This window comes from Chiloscyllium plagiosum, chromosome 7, assembly GCF_004010195.1.
Source record: "Chiloscyllium plagiosum isolate BGI_BamShark_2017 chromosome 7, ASM401019v2, whole genome shotgun sequence".
In the NCBI taxonomy this organism is placed as follows: Eukaryota; Metazoa; Chordata; class Chondrichthyes; order Orectolobiformes; family Hemiscylliidae; genus Chiloscyllium; species Chiloscyllium plagiosum.
The window spans coordinates 91,747,426-91,766,359 of NC_057716.1; the positions used below are offsets into that span (position 1 = coordinate 91,747,426).

Consider the following 18,934-nt stretch of genomic DNA (forward strand, 5'->3'; position numbering starts at 1 on the left):
GTGATAAGTATATACTTACACTGAACAGAGTAAGAAGCCAGGAGGGCTGCAATGTTGTATGGACAAGGCAACCTAGAAAAAGGAACAATTGAAAAATAGTGCTTATGTACTTAACAGTAATTAGACATTTGAACATCCTTAGATTAGGCCAGAGGTTTCCAAAATTTTCAAAATTCTGTTCAAATTTTTTTTCCCCTTTTCACAAGATTTTTTGCTAAGAGCTATTTTGCAGAGTTTAAGGAGATGGAAGGTTCAATGTCATTAGTTGTAAAAATAATGTTGAAGTGGATTGGGGTTGGAGGATTAGGAGAAGAATTCAGAACACATCAAAACATTCACCTTGCCTTCATCACAGAAGGGCAGCACCATGGCTGGCACTGCTGCCTTACAATGCCAGAGACCTGGGTTCAATTCCAGCTTTGGGTGATTGCCATGAAATTCGCACATTCTCTGTGTCTGCGTGGGTTTTCTCTGGGTGCTCCAGTTTCCTCTCTCAGTCCAAAGATGTGCAGGTTAGGTGTATTGGCTGTAGTGCCCAGGGTTGTGTAGGTTAGGTGGATCAGCCATGGGAAATGCAGGGTTACAGGAGGGTGAGTCTGGGTGGACTGCTCTTCGGAGGGTCAGTGTGGACTCGATGGGCTAAATAGCCTACTTTCACACTGTAGCGATTCTATAATTAGAAGTTGTCTCAGGGACCAGCACATTTTATTGCGGTATTCTGGAGATTCCGCAGATATATCTGTCATCATACCTGAAGGAGCCTTACATAACTATGCTCCAATGCTTGTAACAGTATTCCATTAGTATTGTACCAGAAGGAACTCTGATCGGTTCAATTCTAAAATCAGCAGTGATTCAATGCCCTATTAATGCACCTCTGCTGAGTATTGAGGTCACACAGACAATGCTTCTTTCTGTTCAGGCCATCATCAGTGTGGCCTTAAACAGTTCCCAACCCCACCCACTTTGGAATCCTACCCTCTTAGCCAAGTTAGCTGCCCAATAACCTAACAAACTTGCCACTGGATACAAATGAATAATAAAAACAGTTGATCAGAATTCCTTTGTTTTTATAGGAAGAGGTTTGTTTAGTTTCTCTTCACCGTTCTTCTCTCCACCCTACCTACCCCCTCAGAACCACAAGTAGTGTAATTCAGCCAGGTTTCATTTGATTAAATCTCTTCAAACTCAATAGAACTCAAGTATAACTCGACTAATCTTAAACTATTCCAAAAGAAAACCAGCGTTCGAGTTGCGATGACAGGAGACTTTTGAATAGTAATACTCTTCCAAATTGGAGGAAAGCCATTTTGATGGTATGAGGCAAGAACTTTCAAAAGTTGACTGGGGGGGGGGGGAAATGTTTGCAGGTAAAGGGATGGCTGGAAAATGGGAAGCCTTCAGAAATGAGAAAACGAAGAGTCCAGAGACACGATATTCCTGTTAGGGTGAAAGGCAAGGCCTGTAGATGTAGGGAATGCTGGATGACTAGAGAAATTGAGGTTTTGGTAAAGAAAAAGAAGGATGTGTCAGATATAGACAAGATCAATCAAACAAATCCTTAGAAGAGTATAAACGCAGTAGGAGTAAACTTAAGAGGGAAATCAGGAGGGCAAAAAGGGGAAAGGAGATACCTTAAGCAAAGAGTGTTAAGGAGAATCCAAAGGGTGTTTATAAGCACCTTAAGGACAAAAGCGTAACTAGAGAGAGAATAGGGTCTCCCAAAGATCAGTAAGGCAGCCAATGTGTTGAACTGCAAGAGAAGGGGGGGAAGATACTAAATGAGTATTTTTCATTAGCGCTTACTGTGGAGAAGGACATGGAAGATATAGAATGTGGGGAATAGATGGTGACATCTTGAAAAATGTCCATATTACAGAGGTGGTGGTTCGGGATGCCTTAAAACACACAAAAGTAGATAATCTCCAGGACCTGATCAGGTGTCTCCTGAAACTCTGTGGGAAGCTAGGGAAGTGATTGCTGGGTCCGTCGCTGAAATTTATACCATTGATAGTCACAAGTTGAGTGTCTGAAGACTGGAAGTTGGCTAATGTGGTGCCACTATTTAAAAAAGGTGGCAAGAAAAAGCCATAGAACTCCAGACCGCTGAGCCTGATGTCGGTAGTAGGCAAGTTACTGGAGGAAATCCTGAGGGACAGGATTTACAGCATTTGGGAAGTCAAGGACTGATTCAGGATAGTCAACATGGCTTTTGCGTGGGAAATCATGTCTCACAAACTTGATTGAGTTTTTTGAAGAAGTAACAAAGATGAGAGCAGAGTGGTGGATGTGGTATATATGGACTTCAGTGAGGCATTCGACAATGTTCCTCATGGGAGACTGGTTAGCAAGGTTAGATCTCATGGATAACAGGGAGAACTAGCCATTTGGATACAGAACTGGCTCAAAGGCAGAAGGCGGTGGGTGGCACGGTGGCACAGTGGTTAGCACTGCTGCCTCACAGCGCCAAAGACCCGGGTTCAATTCCCGCTTCAGGCGACTGACTGTGTGGAGTTTGCATGTTCTCCTCGTGTCTCCGTGGGTTTCCTCCCACAGTCCAAAGATGTGCAGAGCAGGTGAATTGGCCATGCTAAGTTGCCCGTAGTGTTAGGTAAGGGGTAAATGTATGGGTGGGTTGCGCTTCGGCGGGGCGGTGTGGACTTGTTGGGCCGAAGGACCTGTTTCCACACTGTAAGTAATCTAATCTAATCTAATCTAACAGAGGAGAGTGGTGGAAGGTTGTTTTTCAGACTGGAGTCCTGTGACCAGTGGAGTGCCACAAAAATCAGTGCTGAGTCCACTATTTTTCATCATTTATATAAATGATTTGGATGTGGACACAGGAAGTATTGTTAGTAAGTTTGTAGATGGAGATGTAATGGATATCGAAGTAGGTAAGCTCAAAGTACAACAGGATCTTGACCAGATAGGCTGAGGAGTGGCAGATGGAGTTTAATTTAGATAAATGTTAGAAGCTGCAAAGGAAAAGCAAATCAAAGCAGGATTTATACACTTAGTGGTAAAGTCAGAGGGAGTGTTGCTGAACAAAGAGACCTTGGAGTGTAGGTTCATAGCTCCTTGAAAGTAGAGTCGCAGGTAGATAGGATAGTGAAGTCTGCATTTGATATGCTTTCCCTTGTTGGTCAGAGCATTGAGTATAGGATTTGGGTGGTCATCTTGTGTCTGTACAGCACACTAGTTAGGCCACTGTTGGAATATTATGTGCAATTCTGGTCTGCCTCCAATCGGAGGGATGTCAAGAAATTGAAAGGGTTCAGAAAGGATTTACAAGGATATTGCCAAGGTTGGAGGAATTGAGCTTTAGGGAGAGGCTAAATAGGCTGGGGCTGTTCTCCCTGGAGGGTCGGAGGTGGGAGGTGACCATATAGAGGTTTATAAAAGCATGAGGGGCAAAAAGCATAAGGTGAATAGTCAAGGTTTTTCTTCCCCCAGAGTAGGGGAGTTCAAAACGAGAGGTCATAGATTTAAGGTGAGAGGGGAAAGATTTAAAAGGGACCTGAGGGGTAATGTTTTCATAGAGGGTTGTGTGCATATGGAACGAGATGCCAGAGGAAGTGGCATTTGCAGGTACAGTTAGAACATTTAAAAGACATTTGGACAGGTACATGAATAAGAAAAGTATAGAGGGATATGGGCCAAATGGGACTAATTTAGTTTTGGAAACCTGGTTAGCATGGACAAGTTGGAGCAAAGGATCTGTTCCCGTGCTGCGTGACATGATGACTCTAAAATCAGTTTCAAATGTAGAATCACAACAAGCATTTTTATTAACAAACCTTGCATTAACAATGAAGTTTTTTTTGAAAAGGAATCAATAATAAAATGGTGAATGAAAGTAACAGAGTTTCAATTAGTTTTTGCCATTTTTTCTGCAATGTAATTTCTACTTTCTCATCACTGTAACTGCCTTGTCAACCCTGTACTTGAGCTTCAAATATTAACCTGAAAACAAAAGAAAACACATATTTGCACTCATCAGGCAACACCAACTTGTCTTCCTTTGATTTGCTCAAGCAGCTGACTCCATTTTCTGATCACTGAGAATCAATAGACCACACACTGCCTCACCACCCAACTGTGAATCACTTAGCTTTTACACTTCAATAAAAAATTAATCAGCAAATGAGCAAGGTGTTAAGTGACCAACCGAGCGGCGCCCAAACCGAGCTCAGCAAACAGCCTTGAGCCAAAGAAGGGTAGAATTATGTTCCCTAACAGTCATGGTTTGTCATTTTTTCTACAATAGTGCAGAAAAGCAATCAAAATGCTCTAAATACTTGACAGAATTCCCATAAAATCAGCAATCTAATATCTCATAATCTAGTATTCTAAATCAATATACAGAGGAACCTTGACTATCCGAACGACATGGGTGAGTAGTATTTTGGTCGGATAATCAAATGCTCGGATCATCAAATGTTTGGATAACATAGTTTAGCCAAGCATCAGGACCTTGTGATCTTGTTCGGATAATCCGAATTTCGGATAATCGAAGTTCCTCTGTATATTGTAATAATCCCAACTGATGTTATCACCAGACAGGTCAGATCCCGGACTGAAACGTAGCTTGACAGATTATTTTTAATTTAACAATGTATTACTTCCCCGCAACACAACAAAACTGAAGTTTATTGTGCAAACAAAATGGAATAAACTATTACATATAATGTACACATTTGAAATTTCAAAACACAGTAAAAATTCAATTCCGCTCATCCCAACACCATCACATTATTAGTATTCCAAGCAGAGTTCGCTTCTTTATCATATCTGAAGGTTTATCTTGACGATTTATCTCCATTGTCAGTCTTGAGTGTTTGATAGTCTCTTCCTTGAGTATTCACACAATTGAACAAAGGCTTTTCCAACTTTGATTAACCCCTAACCAAACACTTCTGGTCTGGAGGTTTCAAACTAAACTCTTACTCTGAAGTAACTTATTTTCTGCAGCTATTGCTTCTTTTTTCAGGAGAAACTCTTATTACTACCACCAGATCTCTGAAATTAACCCAAACTCTTTGCAACCTATGGGTTTCTTCTTTAAGTAAGTAAAATTCTGATTCTTCTAATTGAAAACAAGCTAATGCTCTTCCATGTTTATTCTGTCCACTTGTAAAACTGTCCTGATGCAAAGACATTCCCATTATCACTGCAAGAACACATACTTTCATACTGATTGAAAACAAAACTGTGGCTCCAGAAATATGCCATGTTAATCATTAAATCTTTCATACCTACATACCAAAACCCACATGTATCTAGTTTATACTTAACGTACCTTACATCACAATATACAACAAATTAAATTACACAACTATTGATGGGAGCCCTGTAGAATAACAGAATGCTGACAATAGAACACCTGCGACAGGAGATTATGATTTACAACAACAATGTAAAAATTAAAGATTGTCCCAGAAGTGCACAATGTCCCAAAGGATTTACATAGTAGCAGCAGGAGAAACAGGAAAGACAGCCTAGTCTGTGCTTGAGATTAATGATTTAATATCTGGGACGAAATATGGGATTTTTTTTCATAAAGCAAAAGGAGAAGACCCTTATAAAGGAGCCTTCTGACAAAACCAAAATAATTGCTCCAATGTATATTTGGTATCCAGATCACAATGATAAAGATTTGGTCCACCTTATAGCCTTCAGATACTGCAATTATCACCTATAACATGTTTATTCTTTAGGCCACAGCTTGCTAAAATAACATCTTCTAAGATACAAGAATGATGCTTACCTTCCACTAAGAATATCTTGTTTAAGTTGCAGAAAATATTGGTACCTTAAGAAGAAATAAAAATGCACATTTTAGTCCACACAGCATAGTGCAAAATACACAATGAAGTATTTTCCACTGGTAATGATAAACATGTTTATCTTCAGCTATGAAGAAATTTAGTAGATAGCTTAAATTCACAAAAAACAAATTGCAATCACAATTAATTCATTCATCCGATTATACCTGAAGGTAGTTAGCTTTTACCCAAATTAACTAAGTTAACAACAACTGGATTAATTTTTCAAAAGGTCTGTACAATTGCTGGAACTTTCCATAGATCAGGTCCAATTATTAAAGCTAACTTTATTCTAAACCTTAGGCAAAAATGTTTCCTTTGACATTTACAAATTCATTGAATTTTGAAAACATCCTCTAGGTTGATCCATAACGTCTAGCCTAGTGTTAAATTTCCTGATTTTGAACTGTCAAACTATAATTTCTCATTCTCACTACTGCAATGAATCATTATAATATTTTTCCTAAAGCTTTCATATACCCTCCAGAACTGTCAGCAAATTATAAACAACACCAGCTTAACAAGTGTTGTTTTAAGGTATTTGCCCTAACAGCAGTGGTTTAATAATGGCAGTAGAAGGATACATACCAACAGTTATTAAATAACTTTTTTTTTAAAACTTTAAATAACACTGGCCTCTTGCCCTGATCAATCCTCTGAAGCATGAGCCTCACAAGAAAGCAATCTAGCTTCCCAGCTGGTTATGTGCATCTCAAAGAATATTTCATACATCTCAACACACAAACAGTTACAACTTATCACTTTCTCTTTGCACAGCATGTAGACATAGAATCAGACAGCACAAAGGTGGTCATTCAGCATCCTGTGGCTAGGTTGACAATTCAGTTAGTTACACTCCGCAAATCGTTCTCTGTAGCTTAGCATATATCTCCTTTTACCCAATTGTCTTTTGAAACTGACTGAATCCCATTCCCCTACCCTTGAGCAGTGCATTACAGATCATAATCATTTACGCATAATGATGTTTTACCTTTTGATTCTTTTGCCACACTGGATGTGCTTAGTTCATCCATGAGAACATGCACATACACAAGAAAAATAGTCTCGAAAAAGCATTTACATTTCATGTGAAAACATGATCAAACATAGAAAACCTTTAAACCGATCAACACTCAGTTCCTTCACTATATACAGTGGCCAAAGAGGTGGGTTTGAAATAGATGTCAGTGTTCAGATCTCCGGCAACGAACTCAACACGGACATCTATTTCAAACCCAGTGACTCCCACAGCTACCTGGAATAAACCTCCTCTCACCCCTCCTCCATTATTCCCAACTACTCTGCCATATCCGCTCCCAGGAAGAGCGATTCTACTTGAGGATATTCCAGATGGCCTCCTATTTCAAAGACTGCAATTTCCCCTCCCACGTGATCAACAATGCCCCTCAGCACATCTCATCCACTTTGTGCACCTTCGCCCTTGAACCTGACTCCTCTAACTGCAACTAAGATAGAACACCCCGGTCCTCACCTTTCACTCCACAATTATGTGGATATAGCGCATTACCCTTTGCCATTTCTGCCACCTACAATCAGACCCCACCACCAGAGACATATTTCCCTCCCCATCTACGTTCTGCAGAGACCATCCTCTCTGACTCCCTCATTCCCCGGCAGCTTGCCCTGCTGCCACACAATGTGTGAAACCTGCGCTCACACCTCTCCCCTCCATACAAGGTCTCAAAGGATCTTTTCACATCTGCACATCCACGCACCTCATCTACTCTGTCCATTGCTCTCAATGTGGTCTCCTCTACATTGTGGAGACGTAACGCCAAACATTTCAGAGAACATCTCTGAACATAAGCATCAAACAACCCCACCACCCAGTGGATAACCACTTCAACTCCACCTCTCACTCCACCAAGGACATGCAAGTCCTGGGCCACCTCAACCGCCAAATCTAAGCCACCAGCCGACTGAAGGAAGACGACTCATCTTTCACCTTAGGACTTTTCAACCACATAGCATCAACACAGACTTCACTGTTTCCAAACCTCCCTCCCCCCACTTCACCCCAGATCTAACTCTCCAACTCGGCATTGCCCTCATGACCTGTCCATCTTCCTTCCCACCTATCCACTCCACCCTCCCACTGACCTATTACAATCACCCTTCACCTGCATCTACCTATTGCCTTCCCAGCCCCCTTGCCCCCTCCCCAACATTCCTAATTAAGGGCTTACACCTAAAACGTTGACATTCCTGCTCCTTGGATATCTACAGTCCAGTATATTTCTTTGATCTCACTAGCTAAGATCCAAGACTTTGCAAATTTAAATTAATGATGATTATACAACACAAGTGCAAAGATTTCACATAGTTGAAATTCCTACGTACAAATATCTGCAGTATTACTAACATAACCTACTTCCCTGATATTACCCGTGCATCACTTTGTCTGCTGAAATCCTACTCTTCCTACCACTAGACTTGATTACACCAAAGCATTCTTGTTTACCCTCTTATATTTTTCCTTCTGCAGATTTGAGATTTTTCAGAACCCTGCTGTCCACATACTGGCGTGCACGAAGTTCCACTTGTCAAAATTCTGTGTTGACAAATATACGTTGATTCCTGGTCAAGCAACATCTCAATTTCAAAATTAGCATCCTTGTTACCAAATTGCTTCATGCTCTTCCCATCCCCAACAACCTCAGACCATCATGCACAGGTGCCACTACCACAAGACCTCAATATGTTTGCTCCACAGCCAGGTCAGGCCCACCAGAGGGGACTACACTGTGGGATACAGTCGGGTAGAAGTCCTCAACATTGACCCTCAAAGTCTGAAACTCATCGGGTCTAATGATAAGGTCAAAACTACTGACAGCCTTAAAAGGATTGATCAGTTCTCCTCCAGGTTGAACATCGCAGAGGATGTAGTAAACAAAGTGCACAGAATGTACTCTGAGTTGGAAATATAAATTATTTATCACTAAGTGATAACAGCAGCACTAACTGAATTGGAGTCATAGATGATATTGCTACTAGACTGCACCTGGTCATTGGTGAGCAAAACAAATGAGGGAAAGCATACTTGATTGCGCCCTCATCAACGTAACTGCAGCAGATCCATTTGTTTGTGACAACAATGGTAGATGGGACCACAGTATAATCCTTGTGAAGACAATATCATCCCATTGTGTTCTGTGGCACTGCAACCATGATAAACGGGATAAATGTTGAACAGAACTTGCAAATCAAGTCCCATGCACCCTGAAATTATTCCTGCATGGATCTCCAGAACCAGAAATCAATATGCTGGCAAACCAGTGTGCAGAACCTTCTAGCAGCTGCACAGTCACACAGCAAAAACAGCACATTGCTCAGGACTGGACATTCAAGAACGACCATGGGCATTCACATGTTGGTTGGACAAGAGTATGAAACTTTTGAAAAATGGGATTTGATACTTCTGATAGACTAACTAGCATCATGTGGCCTTTGGGTTAAAATACACAACTGCCCAGCAACAGATTTGAAAACATTTTACGTCGCAGTTTTATCAGAAAGCTAAGTGAGAGCAATTTCCCTCAAAATACTATATGCTCAAATTTCCAAAAACCTGCAAGCCACATCTCTCTCTTGCCGAGTAGAAAAGTAACATAAATTCAAAGAACATTCTAACTGAAGCAAAAGATCGAGGACCAAATATCAAATTGAGAATTGATAACATTACTAGAAGGAGTAGACATCTTCCTCTTGACTAGATGTTCCACATCCCTTGTCACCTAAGGTTCCTTCGCCCTACCATCCTTTCCTTGCCTCAGTGGGACAAACCTATTCAGCACTATGAGCAAGTGCTCCCAAAACAACTTCTCATTTCTGTCATGCATTTCCCTGAACATGTGTTCCCAATTTCGGTGCCCCAGTTCCTGCCTAATAGTATTGTAATTCCCCCTCCCCAATTAATACTTTTCCATATCGTCTATCCTATTTCTCTCCTTGACTATAGTAAAAGTCAGGGAGTTGTGATTGATTCCAAAGATGAGGAGTTTGTCCAGGTGCATAAATCCCTGAAAGTTGCCACACAGGTTATAGGGTTGTTCAGAAGGCACAACATGGAGGGCTGAAGGACTTGTACTGCGCTGTAACATTCTATGTTGCCTGGGCCAGGCAGGACATGACCAAGGTTACTACAGGAAGCAAGGGAAGAAATTGCTGCACCTTAGGCGATGATCTTTGCGTCATTACTGTCCACTGGAGTAGTGCCAGGTGATTAGAGGGTGGCAAATGTTCTTTTATTCAAGAACGGGAATAGGGATAATCCTGGGAATTACAGACCAGTCAGTCTTATGTCTGTCACGGGCAAATTATTGGAGAGAATTCTGAGATGCAGGACTTATGACTTATGATTACTTGAAAAACCTTTACTTGACTAGAGATAGTCAGCATGGCTTTGAGTGGGACAGATCATGCCTCACAAGCCTTACTGAATTCTTTGAAGAAAAGTATTCTGCCTGGAGGTCAGTGTTGAGTGGGGTCCTGCAGGGCTCTGTTCCTGGGCCTCTGCTCTTTGCAATTTTTATAAATGACTTGGATGAGGAGGTTGAGGGGGTGGGTTAGTAAATTTGCAGATGACACAAAGGTTGGAGGTGTTGTCGATAGTATCGAGGGCTACTGCAGGCTGCAGCGCGACATAGACAAGATGCAGAGCTGGGCTAAGAAATGGCAGATGGAGTTCAACCTGGATAAATGCAAAGTGATGCATTCTGGAAGGTCGAACTCGAATGCTGAATATAGGATTAAAGACAGGATTCTTAGCAGTGTGGAGGAACAGAGGGATCTGGGTGTGCAAGTACATAGATCCCTGAAAGGTACCACCCAAGTAGATAGGGTTGTTCAGAAAGCATATAGTGTTTTGGCTTTCATTAACAGGGGGATCGAGTTTAAGAGTCGTGAGATTTTGCTGCAGCTCTACAAGTCCCTGGTGAGACCACACTTGGAATATTGTGCCCAGTTCTGGTTGCCCTGTTATAGGAAAGATACAGAGGCTTTGGAGAGGGTGCAAAGAAGGTTTACCAGGATGCTGCCTGGACTGGAGGGCTTGCCTTGTGAAGAAAGGTTGAATAAGCTCGGACTTTTCTCTCTGGAGAGGAGGAAGAGAGGAGACCTGATTGAGGTGTACAAAATAATGAGAGGAATAGATAGAGTCAATAGCCAGAGACTATTCCCCAGGGCAGGATGGACTGTTACGAGAAGTCATTGTTTGAAGATATTAGGAGGAAGGTATAAAGGAGACGTCAGTGGTAGGTTCTTTACGCAGAGAGTTGTGAATGCATGGAATGTGTTGCCAGCTGTGGTGGTGGAAGCAGAGACATTGGGGACATTTAAGCGACTGCTGGACATGCACATGGATAGCAGTGAGTTGAGGGGTGCGTAGGTTAAGTTACTATATTTTACACTAGGATTAAATCTCCGCACAACATCGTGGGTCAAAGGGCCTGTTCTGTGGTGTACTTTTCCATGTTCTATATGACAAAACACATTGATGAAGGTAGAGTAGTGGATGGATTTTAGCAAGGTTCGCAATGGTAGGCCCATTCAGAAAGTAGAGGCATGGGATACAGGGGAATTTGGTTGACTGGATGCAGAATTACCTAGCCCATAGAAGACAGAGTAATACAGATGGAAAGTATTCAGCCTGGAGCTCGGTGACCAGTGGTGCTCGCAGGGATCGCTGGGACCTCTGCTCTTTGTCATTTTTATAAATGGCTTGGACTAAGAAGTGGAAGTGTAGGTTAGTAAGTTTGCCGATGACACAAAGGTTGGAGGAGTGGTAGATAGTGTGGAGGGCTGTTGTAGGTTGCAACGGGACATTGACAGGATGCACAACTGGGCCAATAAGTGGTAGACAGCATTCAACCTGAACAAATGTGAAGTCATTCATTTTGGAAGGTCGAGTTTGAATGTAGAACACAGAGTTAAAAGCAGGAATCTTAGCAGTGTGGAGGAACAGAGGGATCTTGTGTCCACAGATCCCACAAAGTTGCCAAGCAAGTTGATAGGGTTGTTAAGGTGGTGAATGGTGAGTTGATTTTTCATTAGCAAGGGGATAGAGTTTAAGAGTCGTGAAGTTATGCTGCAGCTCTACAGAGTCCTGGTTTGACCACACTTGGAATATTGTGTTCAGTTCTGATTGCTTCATTATAGGAAGATGTGGAAGACTTAGAGAGGGTGCAGAGGAGATTTTCCAGATTGCTGCCTGGACTGAAGGGCATGCAATATGAAGATAGGTTACTGGAGGGAAGGTGGTTGAGAGGCGATTTAACAGAGGTGTACATGATGATGAAAGGCATAGATGGAATGAATAGTCAGAGACTTTTTTTCAGGGCAGAAATGGCTATCACAAGGGGGCTTTAAGGTGATTGGAGGAAGATTTAGAGGTGATTTCAGAGGTAGGTTCTTTACACAGAGTGGTGGGTGCTGGATTGCACTGCCAGCGGTGGTAGTACAAATCAGACACATTTAGGATATACATTTAAGGACTCTTGGATAGACGCATGGAATATAGTAAAATGAAGGGTATGTTGGTTAGTTTGATCTTAGAGTAGAATAAAAGGTCAGCACAACGTCAAGGGCTGAACTTGTACTGTTCCATGTTCTGAACCTCCACTGAATTGCCTCCAATACAACCACATCACTGCAAGTAAGAGGACCAAAATTGTTTGCAATATTCCAAGTGAGATCTCACTAATGCCTTGTACAATCAGCAACCATTTCCTACTTCTACAGTCCATTGCATTGGCAATAAAGGCCAAAGTTTCATTTGCCTTATTATCTGCTATACCTGCACACTGGTTTTCTGCAATGTATATTTGAGAACAACCAGATTCCTACGTGCTGAAGTAGTGAAATTTCTCTCCATTGAGATAATTTCCATTTTAATTCCTCTGACCAAAATGGATAACTTTACTTATTTGATAGACTTCATCTGCCAAATTTTGGCCTATACACCTAACCTATCCATATTCATCTGTAAGTTTTTTACTTATTCATTACAACTTACATTCCCAGCTATTTAGTGCCATCTGCAAATTTGACTGTACACTTCCTATTCCTGCATCCAAGTCATTAATGTAAATTCAAAACAGTTGGGCCCAATCAATGGCACCCCGCAGTTATATACTGCCAACTAGACATATTTTCAAAAACCAAAACAGCCACCTCATTTCCATTTGTGGTTCAACTCCTGCTCCACAGGCGTTGCTCCTTTTTGACTATATTTTTTACTCTCAGTATTCCTGCAAAATCATCCATCTTGTCTGCCTTATTTGTGAATGAACGCATGTTCGGATTTAAAGAGGATATTGGTTAAGTCTACACACTGGCAATTGATAATTCATTTTGCCACTTATTAAAGGATGCATTTGAAATAGTCAGTTTTTGTTTATTTGTTCATTGATGAATCCTGATGAGAGTATGGTTTGCAGACAGACAAATTAACTATCCTAGCAATTTAATTGGCCATTTGAAGTGACTCGTGGAATAATAGTGCTTGATTGCAAGCACACATTTCTCATCAGGATTTTGATAACACTTCAAAACAATCAGTTCTGAAATATCTTGGAATTTTTTTTATTCAATAATGGGTTGAGGGTGTTGCTACCTCAGCCAGCATTTATTGCTTATCCCCAATTGCCCTGCTGGCAGTTAAGAGTCAAACACATTGCTCCAAGGCAGTGGAAAAGTACAACATAAATAGCAAGTACTCGCTTTATGATGCGAGAATGATTCCAAAATTTGTTGCAAAATATGAACATACTTCTTTATTAAACACAATCCATAGGAATTTTTGGTTTAATTGAAAATTTACAAATACTAGGGGGATTTCCAGTACAAATAGTCAAGAGTACAGAAACCTGAAAGTAAATCTGAGCAGCACTCAATTGGACAGGTGAATAAACTGAAATGAGACCAATTGCAATTTAAAAGGTCGTGTTACCACTTGCGTAAATCTTAACCCTACCGTTTTACTTTTCCCTACATCCCACCCTTTCCCTTTTACTTAATTTCAGCACCCACCTTGTGTATTCCTCTTGGAGCTTATTGAGGTCAGTCACAAAAAATTTGACTCTAAAATTCAAGTTATGTGGGGATCCTCCTACAAGTAAAGAGACAGAATTTTACTTCAGAATACAGGACTGATATAACATTTCCAACAACTTTATAAACTAATTGGCTTTACTTACTTTTAAGTTGCTTTCTGACAGATTTGTTTGGGTCTAACCATCGCTGTAAAATATTAAAGAAAATCATTGTTTGAAATCAAGAAAAACAACATCCTGTACTTGACTTACATTCAGCTTATTGTGAAGTGGTTCAGTTCAAAGACAAAGACTACATAGTGGTCTATGATCTAATACTGAAATTACTTTTAATGTAAATAATTGAGAAAATTCATAGGAAATGCATAGTTAGGTGCGTTTCCAAAGTAATTTCTTTGGTAAATGGGTTCACACAGGGACACCAAAATTGTTCGAAAGTTTTTCAAGCATCATGCCTTCACCAGATGTTTTCCTCTACTGTGCGTCTCCCTTTGCGGAACTGTCCGGAGAATAGGAAAAGGGAAAACCAAAAAGGACGAGATGGATTTTAAGATAGCTAAATAAAGTTTCCATAATTTTAATGCGCAGTTCAAGATATCAATTGTGAAATACAATTAAAATAACATGACTGTAATGCAACATTTAAAAAAAATTATTTGGTAATAAATGGTTTGATAGTTTGCAATTTAATCTTTCCAAAAATGCGTGCTTTTTTTAAACTTGTACCATCACCTGTCCCCAATATACGAGCCCTAAAATGCATTCTCTATGATGGAGATGGAAGAGACCTTGCCCTTGGCCTTGAACCTATTAAGGGTGAACAGCCCACTGTCCATACAGTGAATGATTTGAATTCCCTTGTGCAGGTTTTGGCCAGTGAGATAGAGGATGGTGACATTGATGATGATGAACAGGGTGGGTGCGAAGGTGCAACCCTGCTTGACCCCTCTCTTCGTGGCAGTAGGCTCAGACTCCAATCCACAGTTGCTAAGCAACATGTCATCGTGCAGCAGCTTCAGCATCCTGATGAACTTATCAGAACAACCACAATGCGACAATATCAGCCAGAGAGTCTGGTGGTTAAGGTGTTAAAGGCCTTAGGTCGACAAAGGGCATATGAAGTGGTCATTTTCATTCCTTACAGTTTACAAAGCGGTTTTCCTTCCCACACTGTTCTATGAATCTGAAACATGGACCACCTACAATACACATTTTGAAGCACCAGATACCACCAGGGATCCCTCTGAAAATCCTATGGATCACCTGGGAAGTCAAGCACACTAACATAAGCATCTTGGAGGATGCCAACATAGCATCATCACCAACATAATTCAACAGCAACTCCAATGGACCAGCCATGTCATCCAAATGCCCAACTCATGTGTCCCAAAACAGATCATGCACTCCCAGCTTACGGAAGGTCAGTGTGCCCATAGTGGCCAGAAGAAATGCTTCCAAGATAACAACCGAACCAACCTCAAGAAATTACATATTAACATCAACAAGTGGGAAAATGATTACAAACTGGAATGATTGGAGAAACAAATGGACGAGTATCGTACTCTATGAGAGTGATCGCTGATGATTGGAAAGCAGTTTCCAGTGGTGTTTCACAGGGTTCAGTGTTGGATCCTTTGCTATTTGTGATAAATCTACATCATTAATATATATATAAGTGTGGGACGAATGCTTGGGAAATTTTCAAAAACACAAAAACTGACTTTGTCATTGGTAGTGAAGAGAATGTCTAGTGACTGCTGGAGGTTACCAATGGCTTGGCTGAGTGGGTGGGAAAGTAGCAAATGTAATTCAATCCAGAGAAGTCAAGTATAGACAAACAAAGCAATGGAACACACAATAAAGATGGGATATTTAGAGGTGGAGAGGAAGTGAGAGATATTGTGTGCAGGACTGCATGTCTACAGTTACCTGAAGATGGACAGGACAGGTAGATAAAGTAGGAAATGATTTTCATCACTGGGTGAAGTACTGAACAAAAACAAGGATGATTGCTGGAGAAGTGTAATACAATGGTTAGGTCACAGCTAGAGTTTTGCGCACACATTCCACGAAGGAAGGACATAATAGAGAAAGAGAGTGACCATGGAACAGAGCGACAGCGAGAGCCAGAGACAGAGCAGAGGAAACTTACACATTTATTGTTGCCAGGGCTCAAAGATTATAGGTACGAGGAAATATTGGATAGGCTAAGATTGCTTTCCTTCAAAGCAAGAGTAGGAACCAAGGGGTGACTTAATCAAGGTGTACAAAATAAAGGGCTTGAATAAAGTGGACAGACCTGCTTCCTCCAGTATAGATGTTAATTAACAGGGAGCACAGATTTAAGGTAATTGGAGGGAAAATAAGGAAAACCTTTTTACCCAGAGTGTTTTGGGTGTCTAGAATTCACTGTCTAGTTTGGTGCTTGAGGAGACAACTCTCAATTCAATTTAAAGGAGCCTGGACTTGCATCTGAAGCACTTTAGCCTGGAAGGCAATAAGCTGTGATGGAAGGTGGTTCAGAATGAGCTGCATATTTAGTCAGGTGAAAGTGAGTACTGCAGATGCAGGAGATTAGAGTCAGGAGTGTGGTGTTGGAAAAGCACAGCAGATCAGGCAGCGTCTGAGGAGCAGGAAAATTGACGTTTTGGGCAAAAGCCCTTCATCAAGAATAAGGCTGTGAGCCTTAGTGAGATAAATGCGAATGGGAGGTGGCTAGGGAGGGCGAAGGTAGCTGAGAGTGCAATAGGTGGATGGAGGGGGAAGGGGTAAAGGTGATAGGTCAGAGGGGAGGGTGGTGCAGATAGGTGGGAAGATGATGGACAGACGGGACAAGTTATGAGGACGTTGCTGAGCTGGAAGGTTGGAACTGGGGTAAGGTGGCGGGAGAGGAAATGAGGAAACTGGTGAAATCCACATTGATGGGGTTGGAGGGTCCAGAGGCAGAAGATGAAGTGTTCTTCCTCCAGGCATCGGGTAGTAAGGTAGTGGCGAAGATGTTGGCCCAGGACTGCACATCCTCGGCAGAGTGGGAGGGGGAGCTGATGTGATTGGCCACGGGGCAGTGGGGTTGGTTGGTGCGGGTGTCCCGGAGATGTTCTCTGAAGCACTGTACGAGTTGGTGTCCTGTCTCCCCAATGTAGAGGAGATCACATCAGGAGCAATGGATAGAGTAAATGACATTTGTGGAGGTGCAGGTGAAACTCTGATGGATGTGGAAGGCTCCTTTGGGGCCTAGGATGGAGGTGAGGGGGGAGGTGTGAGCACAGATTTTGCAATTCCTGTGGTGACAGGGGAAGGTGCCAGGAGGAAAGGTTGGGTTGTTGGGTGGTGTTTTTGGGGGGGGGGGGGGGTGGTGGACCTGACGAGGTACTTGCAAGGGGAACGGTCTTTACGGAAAGGGGATGGGGTGGGGAGGGAAATATATCTCTGGTGATGGTGCTTATTTATTCAGCCAGCAAAGACACAATGGTCTGAAAGATCTCTCTATGTGCTGTAACATTTCTACAGTTCAATGGTATATGTTTCAAATCCTATTTCCAAAACAAACTAGCTTGATTTCCTGACGAAAGACCCATTTTGAGGGCTATAGAGATAAAGCTGGAGAATGGGACTCGCTGGGTAGCTTTCTCAGGGGTTGGTATAAACAGGATGGGTCGAATGGCATCCTTCTGTACTGTAAAATTTTATGATATACCTCTCAGCCAATATTTCTCAGGATTGGCAACACATGATGCTTTCCATGCATTAGGTTTGCAGCATAACACTACTATGTTATTCAGACAGACACGCTTTTCTGTATACAAGATTTCATTTTAGGAGATTAGGCACCAAATCCAAACATTAATGAAGTCATTTGCAAATATCCAAGGCCAGCCTGCCAGCCAGCCAACCGGCGTTCACACTCTCAAAAAGAATGCATCTCCAGTCTCCCACTTTATGATATGTGGGAAATCTGCCATGTTCCTATCTACGCCATTCGATTGCAGCTAAAACTCTGATATCTACTTCTAATGAGGCATTATTGCCCAGGTATGCCCTCTCCCTTACAAGAAGAGCATATCTCACCCTTCAACTACAACTCTATCAACCTTTTTCCAATCCACAATAAAATGACAGAAGGAATCACCAACAAGCTACTCAATCTGACAGCCCTGGCCCAAATGTGAACACAAGCTGAACTGTAGAAATGAAGAGAAAGTGATTGCTGTGGCACCAAACAGGCTTAACAGAAGTAAAATCAATAGAAATCAGTGGAACAGCACCTCATTTTCTGCTTTGGGACCCTGCAGCCTCAAGGACTCATCATGTTCAATAACTTTCAAGCTTGATTCTAGTCTTTCCTTTTTTTTTTACCCACCCATGTTTTTTTTTAAGCATAGTAATCCTACTCTAATCCACTTGGCTTCCTCAATAGCAACTCCACAGTTCCACAAACTCCCCACTCCTCTTTTGGCAGGGCAACAGCAGCAAGAGTATAGGTAAAAACAATGACTGCAGATGCTGGAAACCAGATTAGAGACCGCAATTTCCCTTCCCACGTGGTTAAAGATACCCTCCAATGCACCTCGTCCACATCCCGCACCGCCACCCTCAGACCCCACTCCTCCAACCGTAACAAGGACAGAACGCCCCTGGTGCTCACCTTCCACCCTACAAACCTCCGCATAAACCAAATCATCCGCCGACATTTCCGCCACCTCCATAAAAGACCCCACCACCAGGGATATATTTCCCTCCCCACCCCTTTCCGCCTTCCGCAAAGACCGTTCCCTCCGGGACTACCTGGTCAGGTCCATGCCCCCCCTATGACCCACCATCCCATCCTGGAACTTTCCCCTGCCACCGCAGAAACTGTAAAACTTACGCCCACACCTCTTCCCTCACCTCTATCCAAGGCCCTAAAGGAGCCTTCCATATCCATCAAAATTTTACCTGCACATCCACTAATATCATTTATTGTATCCGTTGCTCCCGATGTGGTCTCCTCTACATTGGGGAGACTGGGCGCCTCCTAGCAGAGCGCTCTAGGGAACA

At 42.0% G+C, this 18,934-nt stretch overlaps 1 protein-coding gene across 4 annotated transcripts in view; it reads right to left on the reverse strand.

The window, feature by feature from the left end:
- The window catches only part of ptpn4a (protein tyrosine phosphatase non-receptor type 4a), a 343,217-nt gene that overhangs the window by 160,233 nt on the left and 164,050 nt on the right, over window positions 1-18,934 (reverse strand). For all 4 annotated transcript variants that reach the window (XM_043694229.1, XM_043694231.1, XM_043694228.1 and 1 more), the window contains 4 exons: window positions 14,042-14,084; window positions 13,875-13,953; window positions 5,768-5,812; window positions 20-72 (listed from right to left, as the gene is read on the reverse strand). In XM_043694229.1, the coding sequence (XP_043550164.1) occupies window positions 20-72; window positions 5,768-5,812; window positions 13,875-13,953; window positions 14,042-14,084 (220 nt within the window). The remainder of the gene's footprint in view (window positions 1-19; window positions 73-5,767; window positions 5,813-13,874; window positions 13,954-14,041; window positions 14,085-18,934) is intronic.